General features: G+C 37.4%; 3 protein-coding genes across 5 annotated transcripts in view; 1 reads left to right on the plus strand and 2 right to left on the minus strand.

Moving 5' to 3' along the window:
- Positions 1 to 1,115: 1,115 nt before the first annotated feature.
- LOC103333276 (uncharacterized) lies at positions 1,116 to 4,461 on the minus strand. Of its 2 annotated transcripts, none has more exons than XM_008236095.2 (4): positions 3,859 to 4,461; positions 3,665 to 3,753; positions 2,425 to 3,522; positions 1,116 to 2,230 (listed from the first exon to the last, which is right to left on the minus strand). In XM_008236095.2, the coding sequence occupies exons 1-4, from the start codon at positions 4,076 to 4,078 to the stop codon at positions 1,484 to 1,486; spliced, it is 2,154 nt and encodes a 717-aa protein (XP_008234317.2). In that variant the 5' UTR covers positions 4,079 to 4,461; the 3' UTR covers positions 1,116 to 1,483. The 2 variants fall into 2 exon arrangements, with proteins under 2 accessions (XP_008234317.2, XP_008234316.2); XM_008236094.2 differs by having other exon boundaries at positions 1,116 to 2,233; positions 3,859 to 4,441.
- A 2,860-nt stretch (positions 4,462 to 7,321) lies between these two features.
- On the minus strand, positions 7,322 to 13,210 carry LOC103333275 (MADS-box protein SOC1-like). 2 transcript variants are annotated; one of them, XM_089051448.1, is made up of 8 exons: positions 12,737 to 13,210; positions 12,412 to 12,601; positions 10,396 to 10,477; positions 8,356 to 8,417; positions 8,160 to 8,259; positions 8,022 to 8,063; positions 7,870 to 7,911; positions 7,322 to 7,776 (listed from the first exon to the last, which is right to left on the minus strand). In XM_089051448.1, the coding sequence occupies exons 2-8, from the start codon at positions 12,591 to 12,593 to the stop codon at positions 7,633 to 7,635; spliced, it is 654 nt and encodes a 217-aa protein (XP_088907574.1). In that variant the 5' UTR covers positions 12,594 to 12,601; positions 12,737 to 13,210; the 3' UTR covers positions 7,322 to 7,632.
- The window catches only part of LOC103333259 (valine--tRNA ligase, mitochondrial 1-like), an 82,868-nt gene continuing 76,728 nt past the window's right edge, over positions 8,791 to 14,930 (plus strand). Inside the window, exon 1 of the mRNA XM_089053366.1 lies at positions 8,791 to 8,811. The gene's annotated coding sequence lies outside the window, so the exon portion shown is untranslated. The remainder of the gene's footprint in view (positions 8,812 to 14,930) is intronic.

The raw sequence follows: 14,930 nt of genomic DNA on the forward strand, positions 1-14,930 counted from the left end.
CATCTCAAGGAAGGGAGGGAAGCTTAGAAAAATACAGATACATAAGCTCTAGGTAGCTTCAGCTCTTACCCCAAACGCCTCAATCATCATTAATTGGATGCAGTCAACCCTCAGATCTCCACCCTGCTATTTCTCTGCAGTCATCAGCACCAATAATTAAACCCCACCCTCCCCTCCATTATGCACCAACCCACATGCATATATATTATTATGTCATTTGCAATATGGCATTCGATTTGAATTTCCCGCTCAGTTTCTTTCTATATCTGTAGCGTTTTATTAGCTCACTAGTCAGTCACTGCTGCCACTCTTTTTTGCTCTTTGCAAGATTATTATTGGAAACATTAAATGGCAACTAAAACGCTTTTTTTTTTTTAACTTCCTCTATAGATTGTTTGACCTAACTGTCCCTAGCTAGTATATATAACGTGAGGCTTAAAATACAAAGAGAAGACGATAAGAGCAGAGATGATGTATGCTTTGCATTATTATCAAATTGATCCTCCTCCTCCTCCTCCTCTTTAATACAGTCTTCCGCTACCCGAGAGAGAGAGAGAGAGAGAGAGAGAGAGAGAGAGAGAGAGAGAGAGAGAGAGAGAGAGAGAGTGGTTCCTCCTTGTTTAAACGTTTCCAATCATATATGCATCATGCATGCGTACGCATATATGCATAAAAGTTTGATTGCATGCACAACTTTTAGGTTGGCTTTTTTCAGAATTTACCTTTTTGTGTATTAGCTTTTTCTTTTGAGGAAATCAGAAGCCACGTTCATTCATGTACTGCCACTGGCTGTGCAAATTAACCATCTTTTTAGTTAGGAAAACCCACCTAATTTGGAGCACAGCAAAAAGCTCAGACCCCCATGACAATATATTTATTTATTTACGAGAACGAAATCCTTTAGGATTCTCCATGGCATATACCTCTTCGCAATCCCAAATGGTAACAAATTGGCATTGATTATTGTGTTATAAAAAATGAAATGGTGGAGGGTACCTGCAACTGCAACTATAACGGATACAACAGTGGGTGGTAGTGGTAGACCATATTATCCATATGTATATATGTATATATATATATATATATAGGTTACATGATAAATTAGACATCCGTACCAGAACAAAACAAGATGTACTTACTTACATATATAACGTTGAACTTTTATAATAAACAAAGAATAATACAAATAATTTTGAAAAAAGAGAGAGCAAAAATTTACAAATTACAAAAGGCTGGAGAGAAGGCAATGGATTCCATCCTCTGAGCTCCCTGAGGGTCCTCTGTCACTGCTGTCGGGGCTGTCAAGCCCGTACGTGTCACCCACCCCACTTTTTTACAGCTCCCAATCTGCCACGTCACCCCCACCCCCCCGGACCAATAGCATCTCATCACGTGAACCACCCATGTGACCCCAGTCCACTCTCTGACCCATTTCTGCATGCACCCTACGGCGCCGTTTTGGCACGCAATTGATCAAAAAAATTCAAAACCATAGGACCCTAGCCGTTTCATGTATGAGTGTGTCCAATATGTCCTTCTCTACCTCCCTAACGATCCCTTCTCCTTCTTCCTCAAACGCCATCTCACTTTGCACCTTCGACTCTGCAGGCATGTCCTTGTCAATTAAATCGTCAATGTCTTCAAGAACCTGACAGTCGGCACACGGAAACCTCTGGATTTTGTGGCACAAAATGTTAACCAGTTCTGACCCATTCATATTATTCCACATGCCAATATAATTTGAGCTAGTTGCAACCCATGGCTTCATGTTGATATATGGCCTCAAAATTTCCACCAAAATTTCATCCACCACACGGAACGTTAACTTCCTGTTGCACCTTTGACCAAGTTGACCAGTAACATCAACAACGTTAGAATTTTCAAGGTGGTGAAAAATGGAAGGGTCTAGTGGATGGAACGGAGAGAACCAGTTGGTGAAGGAAACTTGGGTGTCTTTATCAATGCCAGTACGGCTTAATATTCTTGTGACGTACTGGAACAGCTCTGCCTCTGCTGCTGCTCCACCAGCAGAGCCGGCAGCGGTGGCTGAACTGGTGGCGCCACCGTTAGGCATGTTGATGATGTCTCGGGTGGCGAGCTCATGGGGGGTCCTCCGGCTTAGTTGCTGCTGCTCTTGTTGTTGTTTGTACGTTTGGCTCGTGGAACTAGATAACTGTGACCACCTACGTTTCGATTGTTGGGCGTCAGATTCAGATACTTGTTGTTGTGCCTGCTTTATTTTGCATAACGCATTGCAACAAAACAATAATTATAATAAGTTTGAGTTGAGAGAATAATATAAACGGTCAAAGTACTACGAACTCTAGCTTGCTAGCTACCAAGAATAATTTTGCGACATTGGAATATTTGATCTTTGATTAAATTTCAACCCAGTTAAGATTAATAAAAATTTGACAAACGTACCTGTTTTTGGGGGATTTTGGTAGCTGGAGGTGAAGGATCTTTCTTGATTGGAAGAAGGGTAGGGACATTGTTGCTTGACAATAATTGGGTTTTCTTGCATTTCTTGTCAGCTGGAATATGGATGGCTCTTGTAGCTGTTGATGGACTAACAAATGCTTCCTCCTGTTGCTTATGAGCAGATTTTCTACGCTTTTGAATTGATGTCTGGCTTTTCTGCTGCTGCTGCTGTTTTTCTTCTTTCAGTGGCTGCTGCACAGGCTTTGGCTTGGGAGGTAAAGATGAGAGAGGTGATTTGGGTTTTGGAGGAAGTAGTTGAATTTGATCCTTGGCTGTCAATGATGCAGGCGTTGTAGTAGTAGTCTTGGGCTCCAAGAATCTGAGCCTGGGAGAGAAAGAAGCTGAACTGTCTTCCTTGCTGATTAAACTCTTGGAAGCAGCATTACCATTCTTGGATTTAAGCCGGTGAAGGAGCTCATCTTTGTCGTGCTTGTCTCTGTTAACTGGTCTGGTGGTGTTTGTGATGTCCAAACCAACTTTCCTGCTAACACTTTCTCTCACCTGCTTCACAATTTGCCTAGCATAGTGGCTTGGGCTTTTAACATTCTCATGATCTCCAAAATTAATCAGCTTTAGGTCCCTCCTTTTGTAAGATGAAGACCTGCAAAAATCCAGTTCCTCACCACCCCCCACCCCAACATTCTCTTTGTTGATTTGAAGCGAAAGGCGGTGATGAAGATCAACGTCTGATCTTCTGGCTGATGAGATTCTTGGAGTCTCAGGCAGTGAACGAGTACCAACTGCTGCAGTATTAGTAGCGTCGCTCATATCCACGACATGTCGTCTTGGTCTACTTTGGAGGGCTTTCCGAGTCCGAACTTTTGACTTTGAAGTTGCATGAGTGGCGGTGCTACTACATGATGAAGTGGAAGAGGGTGATTGGATTTGATCAGGAAGAAGGTCAAGACCCATTAACCTTGCTACCAAATTTGGGGTCTTTGTTCCTGGTGAGCTAATATCTGATGAAAAATCAGCTGAAGATGTTCTGCCTCCTCCTCCTCCACTTGTTTTGATCTGCATACCCATCTGGAATTTCAAAATCTGCACAACACAAAAGGGTCCCAGTTCCATCATTATTATATCATCATTACTTACTTTTTAAAAACACCAAAAAGGGGAAACAAATTAAAGATAATATATATATATATATATCAGCATTGGTACTAGTAGTAATGAAACTTACTGGACTATTTAAATTTTCTTCTTCTTTTGTGGTAGATGATAGTGAAGTCCCTTCTGATGAATCCAAGCTGTTCCTAGGTGCTTCAACACCTGATGAATTCCACAAAACTACGTTGTTAATTACTCAAAAATATATATTCTTAAAAGAAAACATTGAGAGAGAGAGAGAGAGAGAGAGAGAGAGAGAGAGAGGACCTTTGGGGACAGTGAGATCTTCTTGGTGGAAAGTGTTGAAAGAGGGTTGCTGTGGGTGGTGTAAGTTGGCAAGCTGAAGTTGATGGAAGTCAAAGAGCTGAAAGACAGCACACATGCAACCAGAAGAGGTGGTCATGTCTTTCTCAGCTGGTCCTCCTCCTCCACCTCTACCTCTCTTTGAGGATCTTCCAGAACCCCAATACCACTCCCTCATGCCCATAACTAGAAAATCAAAAGATGAAAAAGGAAAAAAAAACTCTCTTTGCTTTTTCAACAAGAACCAAAAAGATTGATGGTGGCTCTGGATGAAAAGCTTGCTTCTCCAACAATGGGAAAACAGGAATTGAATGTGAAAAGGACAGAAGGTAGCAAGCAGCCAGTAGTGTTAAGTAAGACTTTAGAGCAGCTGCAGAGAGAGAAATAGACTAGGACTGGTCATGGTTTGTGAGAGTTTGGAACGGAAGAAAAGCAGAAAAGCTTGTGGGGACTGGGGAGGATGCTGTGATCTCATGAAGAAGCGTTAAAAGCGGATCCATGAAGCATAAACACAGAGAGAGAGAGAGAGAGAGAGAGAGAGAGAGAGAGAGAGAGAGAGAGAGCTACAATATGATTTGAGGAAATCAATAAGTATATAGCAAAAACTGCAAAGGGGTCAGTGTGAGTTTTCGGGTATCTCTGTCTCTCTCTCCCACACTGCCTCCTTTTATCTCTTTTTATCTTGGTGTTGTTTTTTTGAACACTCACTCCCAAGCTTTTACCAGACCAAAACCAAGAAAACAACTACTTGTGCCCTCTCTCTCTCTCTCTGGGAAATGCAACTTATATGCAAAGAAATGAAAAAGATGACGATATGAGCACGCACCTCTTTAGCACTCTCTTTCGCTATATATATATAAAATATATTTGAGTGTAGATGCAGTGTCAAAGTGATTCCCACACAGCACAGCCCCTGATGGGTTTTTGATATACGAGGACGAGGAGGTGTATATTGGGGATCTGCGAGCATCTAATATTTATTTAAAGATGACATTTTTCAGTTTCATCAGTTACTATATAGTTTGATTCTCTCTCTGATGCTAGCCTAGCCATAGCCAACTAACCATGGTTATAGGCTTAACTTAACCCAAGCCTCAAGGACAGTACAAATGTGTATCATAAGCATAATGGGTCAAACTCAAATGTGTCATTGATATTTCAATAATTGATGACTGAGTACCATACCATTCCTCCTCCTCCTCCTCCTCCTCCTCCTCCTCCCTTCACAAGTAGTAATAATTATAACAATTTTTTTGAAATTTTCATAACCTATATACCTCTCTTGGATCAAACCACAATATTAACAAAATGTAGTACGTGTAATATTCTTATCACAAAATATAAATATTATAAGCTCCACTTGAATTCAGGAGAGGTTCACATCAATATTTTCAGGAATATATATGTACGGCTCCTGTGACAGAAAATTCTTGTATAACATAACATATGTTAAACATTAAACCATTATGGATCAGAAGACTATTTACACAATCCTAAACAGTGCTCTTCTCTGTCACAGGAGGGGTAAATAGTCATGAACACTAATTTCCATAAGTTTGAAGCTATACATAATTATGAATACTGCAACGATTGTCAGTATATTACATTTACATATAAAGCATCCCAATTTTGTTTATTTACTTTTCTCACACACAGGGATTGAGATTTACAAACATCCATTTAAGATTTTGATTTCCCTTCCTAATTTGCATGTATGAAATTCATAATTAACAGACTAATTAATGATATGAAGGTTGTTGGCCAGTCTTTACTTTTTTTTCTTCTTTTTTTATACGTACGATTGCTAAGTTTGGTTTGTTTGTATACACAACAAGTACGCAGCAGAGCCTATATATATATTGTAAAACGACCCAAATTTGAAATTAAAATCATGCACTGTGATACTGTTGTTGCCATAGCCACTCAGCCACTCAGTCACTGCGTGAACAGAGAAATCTCACCCGACATGGGAAGGGCAGTGGAGGACAATTGGACAGATGAAACCAAACCATATGGCAATGGCTGCCATCATGCCATGCATATGGACCCCAAAAACTGTGCATAGAAATCCCACTTGACTCAGATTTTTCGGTGACTGGCCAGAGCGCTTTCTGAGATGTATTTTGGGGACCACAAGCATGGCTTAAACCTAAAATGCTTCTATTCTTTCCTTGACATGACACCTGGCTTTTTTACGTACTGAAATTATTCAAGTTAATTTTATGTTTCAAGAGAAAAATAAAAATAAATCATATATATATATATATATATATATATATATTGGTCCTACCCAATTATCAGAATTCTACAAAGATTTACAATGTTATCATCAAAGTTAAAAATGAAGTTAATTCATGCGGTTCCTAAAATCGCAGGAAATACTTACATAAGTTTATTTAAAGCATCGCTCCAATGTATTTGAGCTCTCTATATAAGGGTAGTGATTTATATTGACTTTTTTTTTTTTTTTGGTTATGGTGTTTAACAATAATAAAATTACACTAGTATCAATGACAATTGTGTTTAAGAAATGGGTTTCGACCAATTTCAGGCTCACATGCTGATGGTAACATGATTAGCACAATGATATAGTATATTTAGTAGGTAGTGGGAAAAGTAATTTTTTTAATAAAGATTATGGATATTACCTTATCCTATCTAAATTTTGTAAGAGTATCTGATAAAGGGGTGAGGTCATCTGATTCAGATTTTGCTCAAAACTTGGTAGATTCCTCTCCTACATCATATTCCTGACGACTTACATTTGCTCTAAATTCTAAATTGAATCCATCAGAGAGAGAGAGAGAGAGAGAGAGAGAGCTATTTCAAATTCAAAGTGGTCCTCTTCCCGGGAATCCACAAATATAATAAAACAACTCAGTCCCTGCCTGTCACATTTAACTCATAAAAAAGAGGAAAAACCAAATTCAGTGCCTAGCTAGCTAGGCCATATGATTATCAACTATGTCTATATGGTTAGACAGAGAGGAGCGACTGGTGAATGATGAACTGGTGATGGTGGGCTTAGAGCTGGACAGGGTAGCTGGAAAGAGTAGTAGGGACTTTTCTATAGGGTTGTTTGGACATATTCCATATAGACGGACAAAACAAAAAAAGAAGCAGCTAATTATTGAAGATGGGAAAACAAGGAGAAACCTACTGTGACAGTGACTTAGAAAGAGGTCCCATTCCTTTTTTTTATTTTTGTGCATGCCTGAATCTGTTGCAGCAGGCAATCATTATTAAGACGGAGAGAGAGATACCCAAATTTCCTCTACGAAACTCGACCTATGTAATGTAAGATATGAAATTAGAAAAAAGAAATAAAAAAATTCATCTAAGCCCAGAAAAAAAGTTATTTTCCGTTGTGGTTTGGATGGATCTGTAAATATTAAACAGAGAACCTCAGTGCAATTCCAATCATGTATGAAGCCCAATTTGAATGAATTTTTACAACTAGCTTTTGGGCCAGCCCAATTTATACAACCCAACCAATCCTCTTTCTTTTTAGGGGGTAGGCAAATCATTGTCAAGAAGTTGAATACAGTTATATATGCATACAGGGTGAAAAAAGGAGTCGGAGGAAATCAATTCCTAGATCTGTTATTGTTTGACCTTATTATTTGAGTGCACGTCCTATCAAAGATACGTGATCCATATTACATTATTTTCTTGTTTATTTGTAATTTTATTATATCTGATGTTGACTTTAGAAGACTATTGGGCAGCTGTGATCTCTCAACAGCGCGTTACCGGCGGTCCGATGAACAATTCAGTCTCCACCTCAGAACTCAGGCTACTTTGACTCCAGTAGCTCACAGCTCCTTTTTCTTCAACTGAAAGCTGCTGCTGCCGCAGCAACAGCCTCGGCTGTGCACCAAACTATCATAATAATATGCAGAAAAATATAAGACAAAAACCAGAAAACTCAAAAGGCACCATGGTGGTGATGGTAGCTGTAATGTAAAGGCTCACCTCTTCACTTAACTTTGCATTCTCTTCTAAGAGGAGCCTCTCCTGATTTCAGAGAGATAAATATATTGGTGTTAATTAGAACCAGTGAACAAGAATTTGAGCGCTATACGTACAAATTACTATTACTAGTCTGTTGCACTTGAAATAAATACCTTTGCCCTTAATTGCTCCATCTGCTCCGCAAATAAATGAGCCTGGAATGGAAATCACTTCAAGTTAACTTAACCTCTCCTCTCCCATTGAACCGATAAAAATGGCAGGAAATAAGTGAACAGGTGAAATATATATACCTTTCTCTCTCTTATCTTGCGTACACTTCGCTCCAGCTGGCCAGTGATCTCTTGGAGCTCCTCGACAGAGCAAGAGTCCAAGCCATGTCCCAAAAGCTTCCTGAGATATACAAAATTCAGGGTTTAGGAAGACCTGTCTAGTGAAATGTTAGATGAGTAAAAAAGTACAGGAGAAGAATCAAACTAAGCAATAAACCGTTGAGAAGCTTCTAGGTTCTCTATCTTCTTGGCCATAGCAGTCGATTCATGCTTCAATTGCTGCATGCAAATAGGTTTAACTTGTCAACTGTAAACGAATAAAATGTCATGAGCGACGTGCTTAACATGTAATAGGACTTTCCAAAAGTTAACCTAGTTCAACAACTTGAAGCCCCCCTTCTTCCCTCCCCGACTTCTCTTCTTTTACCCTATTTGATTTGATGATCATTTATGTACCAAGTGCCATTGTTGATAAATAAACATGAAGCTTAATTACATGTAAGAAGACGGACGCGTAGGTGCAGCTGAACTTATGAAATCCAAGAAATTATATTTCACGAAGCAACAAGTGTCCATATTTGTACATAAACAAATGTGTCTGCAAGTTTTTAACACTACATATGTCTGGACTAATAACTAGGTATCAGAACCAAGTAGGAAGTAGGAAGAAAAGGCAAGAACAACCCCAGAAACTCATTGACATAGCCTCTTTCATGCTTACCTGTGGCAATACATGATTCCCAGAGCCAAAATACTTGCAACTTGATCAATCGTGTGCCTAATTTTAACAGATTTCGACATTTAGCATCTTGTTCATGTACTCAACCGGAGCATCTTGTTCATATACTCCTCCGTTACTTTTGGAAACACTACTTGGTCGCATTGAGTGGAATGCTCTAAGTTTCAGTCTTTAACTCATGTATACATTATATATTCTTCTTTACACCATGCTTTGACACACCATTTACAACCCTTTTCTCTATCTATCAAAGGATTCCAAATTAATTTTTGTGAATCTAAAAGGCCGACTAGGATCCCTTCATCATAAATAGGTGTAGAACTCTAAACTTTATGTCTGTAATTATAAGCTTCTAGCCTGAAATAAATCATTTCCGCTAAAAGAGGTCATTGTCATGAAAAATAAGTTGTAAAGTTACATACTCGTTTCTATTTAATAATGTTACTCATCTGAAAAAGCTAAAAAATTGTAGAAGTTTTGTTTTTACCCCTAATATCAATATGACTAAATTTGTCTTTACATCATACTTGTTTCTATCTAAGTTACTAAGGGCCTGTTTGGTATTCAACTTAAATCCAACTTTTTAAACTTAAAAACAGAATTTGAGTCAAAAAGAAAGAAAACTTGTTTGGTAGCCCTATTTTTAAAAACTCAAACTCAAGAACAACTAAAAACACCCCAATTATTAAAAACAAAAAATATCTGTTTTTTTCAATTTTTTTTTAACAATCCACAAGTTCTCAAATTTTTAAGATTTGAAAACAATTTTCAAGTTGCATACCAAACAAGTTTTTCAATCTTAAAAATAGATTTAAGAACTCCTTGTTTTTAAGAAAAATAAAAGATTTTGAGTTCCCTATTTGAATAGGATATCAAACGCCCTCATTTGGTGACTTGGATTATGTAGTTGGATAGGATTCGTAATCCTAATCAAAATGTTTGGCAGCCTAAAAACAACATGGATTGTGTTATGTCTAAAGAGAATTGTAAAAACTGAAATTCTCATTATGCAATAATCATTGCAAGGAGGCTTTCATATAGCCAATGAGTGAAGCTTACATTAATAACTAAAAGGACTCTCTTCTAACTAAACTAACAGCTTAATCCTAATCAGTTAAACAATCACATGTGTATTAACAATCAGACTGGTCATGTGTATGTTGATTGAGCCTATGATCCAAAGGTAACGATTGCTCTAGAGATGTAGCAGTGGAGGGCTGTAGGGCTTTAATGTCTAATCCTACTAGAGCCAAAAGGTTGAGATTAAGTTAGATTGGAATATGTCTAATACTAAGCCATGTAATAGCACATTTCAATTAATCCAACCCCTTAATCATGTGAAGTATCCAACACATCATTGGATTAGCGTTATCATTTCCAATCCAATAGAATCTAATTCTACCTCCTAATCCAATCCCAATCCCAATCATCAAACATGGTCAAAGATTATTCATGCATCTGTTTTATAACAACTTCTCAAAGATGGATTAATCCAAATTCCAAGATAGAGTTTCTAACCTCCACATATTCTTCCACTTCAATCTTGTTGGTTTGCCCAGCCTTTGCATGTTTGTGGTATCGTTTTATAGTTTCTTGCATGCTGTATCATAATACAAAAAAAGGTCAAAATCAATCAATGAACATTAATGAAATTAAATATAGTACTGCAATCACAAAATCTCTAACATGATATTTTCAAAAAATTAAACCTTGTTTTTTTTTTTTTTCACCATCAATGATGGTGTTCTGTGATTATTCAGGTTTCCCATATAACAAGACGATCAATTGTGTTATGCTCAATGCCAGAAGATAGAGTATATAAACTACTAGGCACGTGTACTATGAGTGTATGATCTTAACAGTACTGGGGGGCGGAAAGAAAGAACTAATAAGAACAATAATTTTGTTTTGGACTGAGAATTAGCTAGCTAAGAAACCCCATTACACTTTATACATCAAAGAGGGATTAGATGTTGGGACTCAAGATTCCACATTGAAAAATTAACATATCCTAGAGTGGTTTAAGACCTCTTGGGCACCCTTCTCTTACAAGCCGGTTTTTAGGGGCAAGTTCTACCTATGTGCTTTTAACAACTGATATCATAGCCTAGTTTAACCGCCCAACATGGCCTAAATCCACATGAGCTCTTAAACCACTCTAAGGATACACTATTTTCCAATGCCCGCCAAACAAAGAAAGATGATCATATCAAGTATAACCAAATATGAACTTAAAATTTTTATTCACGCCACATAGAACCTCAAGAAAGATTTGTATTGCAAATAGAAATGAACGAAATATACCCCCCCCAATTTGAAGCTGCAGATAAGAACGATTATACATAATGATGTAAACATGCTCCCCATTTCAAAATATAGCTCATTCTGACGAAATAAATATGGTTTAAACCATGACAACCATGTTCTTTACCCCAATGAATAGATATATGGTCCTTGCTATGTGTGCAAGACTTGACTTCTTCACCATAGGGGCTTAAGATTTTTGGGTTGAATTCATCTTCTACTCCTTTATTTAACAAAACTTAAAATGCATAATTAAGTGAAGAACTTGCACATGAATACCTACAAATCTGAAGAAGTTTTAGAATTAATTGTAGCTGTTTTGTCAGTTGTTATGTCATGAACTACCGATGAGAGCTTTTTGCCGTGATAAATCCCCATATTGGGAAATTGACAAAATAAAATACAATACATAAGCGAGTGGTTCTGTACTAATAGCACCAAGCCCTAGTATGATAAAATCTCACACACATGTTGAGTTACACAAGTGATAAAGTTGAAGAAAATATCGGTGTTGGACCAATTAGTAGTGAATATTGATTCATCCCTCTAAAATTTTAACAACATATATAATGTAAGCCTAGGTTCAATTGCTACAGTTCTTGATCTGGCAAAAGCAAATGAACATGGGTTGAAGTTTGAGGTTTGAGCTTAAGGGTTGCATGCACAGACAAGTACTCCATGAAATGATGAAATATTGGACAAAATCATTAGTTAGTAGAATGAGAAGTTGAATTGCCAGAAGTTAAGCACAAAGGCATTAAAACAAAGAAGCACTAGTTTCAATAATTTATTTAGGGAGAAACGCTAAGTTGAAACTTGAAAAGACCCATGAAATCTCATTCAATGCTAATGCACTAATAAATAAAGCGTACATAAATTGTTAGAAAAGACATAATATTAATCCCAGCAAGAAAGAAACCTCAATTTGATTAGATTATAAACGAGCAGATGTGTAACTTGTAAGATGCGGATGGTACAAATAAAACATAAAATAGAAAGTCAAGTTTTGATTCAAGACCAGAGTGGGTAGAAAGCTAGAAATCTATATTATATATATGTATCATCGTACACACTGGCCTTAAAACCAGTACAACAACCCATACCTGCTCATCAACACCATAAAAAGTAAATGATGTTTCCATCTTTAAGAAACAAAGCATATAGACAAATAAAAAAATGGGGCTTCAAACTTATATATATGAGGTATACATAAAAAATACAGAAACATACTCAGAGCTGGAGAACTCATATAGCCTGCCTTTCTGAGAGAAGATGATGACGGAAACTTGAGCATCGCAGAGAACTGAAAGCTCAAAGGCTTTCTTCAACAACCCATTTCGACGTTTGGAGAAGGTCACTTGCCGGCTTGTAGCATTTTCAATTCTTTTCATCTCAATCTTCCCCCTCACCATGTCCTAGCCTAGATCATCGCCATCATTAATTACAAGATCATCGTGAGATGATAATAATAAAAGTAATAATACCATGAAAATTGGTAAAGATGCGCTATACATGTATATAGCTCAAGAAATAAGCTAGTAGAGAAGAGTTACACCTGGAAACCCCCTCGAAGATTTGAAGTGCTCGAACACTAGCTAGTAGAGAAAAATGTAGAAATTTGTGAAGGACCTTTGACAACCAAGCAAACCCAGGAGAGGTTTAGTTTAGAAAATCCAAACAAAGTATCAGACTTTGGCTCTGAAGAAGCAATTAGCAGATGAAACCCCAGGAGGATTCATAAAAGAAAGCCCCCAAAAAAGATATGTTAAATTAGATTTCTAAAAATAGAACCCAGAGACGCCACCCATAGACATGAATTACCCAAAAAGAGCAACAAAGGACACAACACGAGGGTATAGGAGTATGATAGAATACAAATATGGAAAATAGATCAGAAACCCTAGAAATAGTCCACAGTGCAGTGCAGAAGGGAAGAACTTTCTTTTTATCTGATTGTGGATGTTCCGATTTCTTTATCCTCAGGCCACCAGACCCCTTTTTTCCATATTGATCGATAACTCACTGCCATTATTCTCTATGCCTTCTTTTGTCTTTAAAATTCTACCCCACTAAAAAAGAAAGGGATAAGAATTAGAGGAAAGAAAACGCAGTGAAAATATTAGATAAAACACTACTTAAATGCTCATGGCTTCTCTTTTTTGGCAAAATTAAGAAACAAAGAAGTAAAAGAGGGAATATTTTTTTTTATTCATCTTTTTCGGAAACCGCATTGGGAATAAAAAAATGGCTTTCGTTTTTATTCATCTCTCATTGTCTTGAGATGCAGCAATGTCAAGATCATCGTACGATCACTTTGTGTGACGGGCTAATGAGAACGGGACAGCACATCGGCTTTTGTCAGCAACCCCTCGTCATATTTTCCAACGGGAGACTACTGTGTCACGTGGCTAACCTTGAGTGGCGAGTCTAACTTTTTTTATTTTTCTTTATCATTTAAATTTGTTTAGTTTTTGGGTGCTTATTAGTTAATGAAGCAAGCAGGCTTATAAGGTTGGAAATAAAATAAGTGGGAAAGAGAGTAGTAGCAGCGAGACGAGGACGTGTTTGCGACAGAGGATTAGCATTGACTAATCAACCGAAAAATAACTGGTTGTGAAACATGGAATCTCCCCTCGCTGCCAAGCAAGGGCAAACACCTCTCTTGTCTGAAAAAAGAAAACAGAATACTCATTCTAGTTAATTATCTTAATTTTATCATAGTTTCTTGTCACGCAGATTAGCTCTTTTTATTAGAGCATCTTCACCCATAAGGGTCAACTTTAGGATAAGGACAAGTAAGGACTGCCACTATTTATGTAAATAGTGTCACCTTATTAAGTCTAAGGCAAATACTATTCATTGTACTTTATTTCTTATTTTTTTATACTTTAAACCATTAATTTTGATAATCTTTTGTAATTAAATTTTCGAATAAGATTTTTGGTTGTCACGTATCCATTATTTTTCATAAAAGATTTTCGGATGAGAATCTCGGTTGCCACTTGTCTTATTCCAAATAAATTTTTTGGATATTCATTAAAAAAAATTATAATATCATATTTCAAATAAGATTTTCACCCTCTAAAATCGTGTCACGTGTCCCATGTCAGATAAGATTTTCAAATATTTTTAAAAAATTATAATATTAGATTTCAGATAAAATTTTCACCCTCTAAAATTGTGTCACGTGTCATCTCTATCTTCTGAAAATTTGGTGTGGAAAGTAAAAAATAGGAAAGTGAATAATGTGAGTGGAGAGTAAAAAATATTGGATTGAGAAGAAATTGTATGAAGATTTGGTGTGGAAAGTAAATAAAATGGTTAGGTATTTATAGGGAAAAAAAACCATCAGATTTCTAAAAAAAAATTTGATCGGAGCGTCTCGGTTGCGACACGTGGCACATGCACTTTTGGATTATGTCGTTGATGACATCACGCTAACGTCCGAGCAGAAGTCAAATGTTTTACCGTTAGCGTGTGAAACTCACGCGCCAAAGGTTAAAAAATTGAATTACCGTGCGACGCCACACTTGGGTTGAAGCCCAGACGAAACCCGCCTTGGCTTGCCTAGTGGGACCAGCTCTTGCCTGGTGGTGGGACCACTCTTGCCCGAGCTTGGTCTCTCGACCGAAGGTGTTTGGACTCGCCAGGGGCCTTTTCCCCAAGTTTGTGCAGTGGAGCCGCTCTTAGGTGTTGTTAAATGAATCCTAATTTTTTTAATTAGGTGTATTCAGTTAATTTTAGAGTTC

Source organism: Prunus mume, linkage group LG5 (assembly GCF_029339155.1).
Source record: "Prunus mume cultivar Tortuosa linkage group LG5, ASM2933915v1, whole genome shotgun sequence".
In the NCBI taxonomy this organism is placed as follows: domain Eukaryota; kingdom Viridiplantae; phylum Streptophyta; class Magnoliopsida; order Rosales; family Rosaceae; genus Prunus; species Prunus mume.

Coding starts and splice junctions, on each gene's coding strand:
- LOC103333276 (XM_008236094.2), bottom strand. CDS start 4,078: ATGGGCATGAGGGAGTGGTATTGGGGTTCTGGAAGATCCTCAAAGAGA. Junction 3,523..3,664: donor AAGAAAATTTAAATAGTCCA/GTAAGTTTCATT, acceptor TGTGTTGTGCAG/ATTTTGAAATTCCAGATGGG. Junction 2,234..2,424: donor CCAAAATCCCCCAAAAACAG/GTACGTTTGTCA, acceptor TGCAAAATAAAG/CAGGCACAACAACAAGTATC.
- LOC103333275 (XM_089051448.1), bottom strand. CDS start 12,593: ATGGTGAGGGGGAAGATTGAGATGAAAAGAATTGAAAATGCTACAAGC. Junction 10,478..12,411: donor TATGAGTTCTCCAGCTCTGA/GTATGTTTCTGT, acceptor ATTATGATACAG/CATGCAAGAAACTATAAAAC. Junction 7,777..7,869: donor ATGCAAAGTTAAGTGAAGAG/GTGAGCCTTTAC, acceptor TTATTATGATAG/TTTGGTGCACAGCCGAGGCT.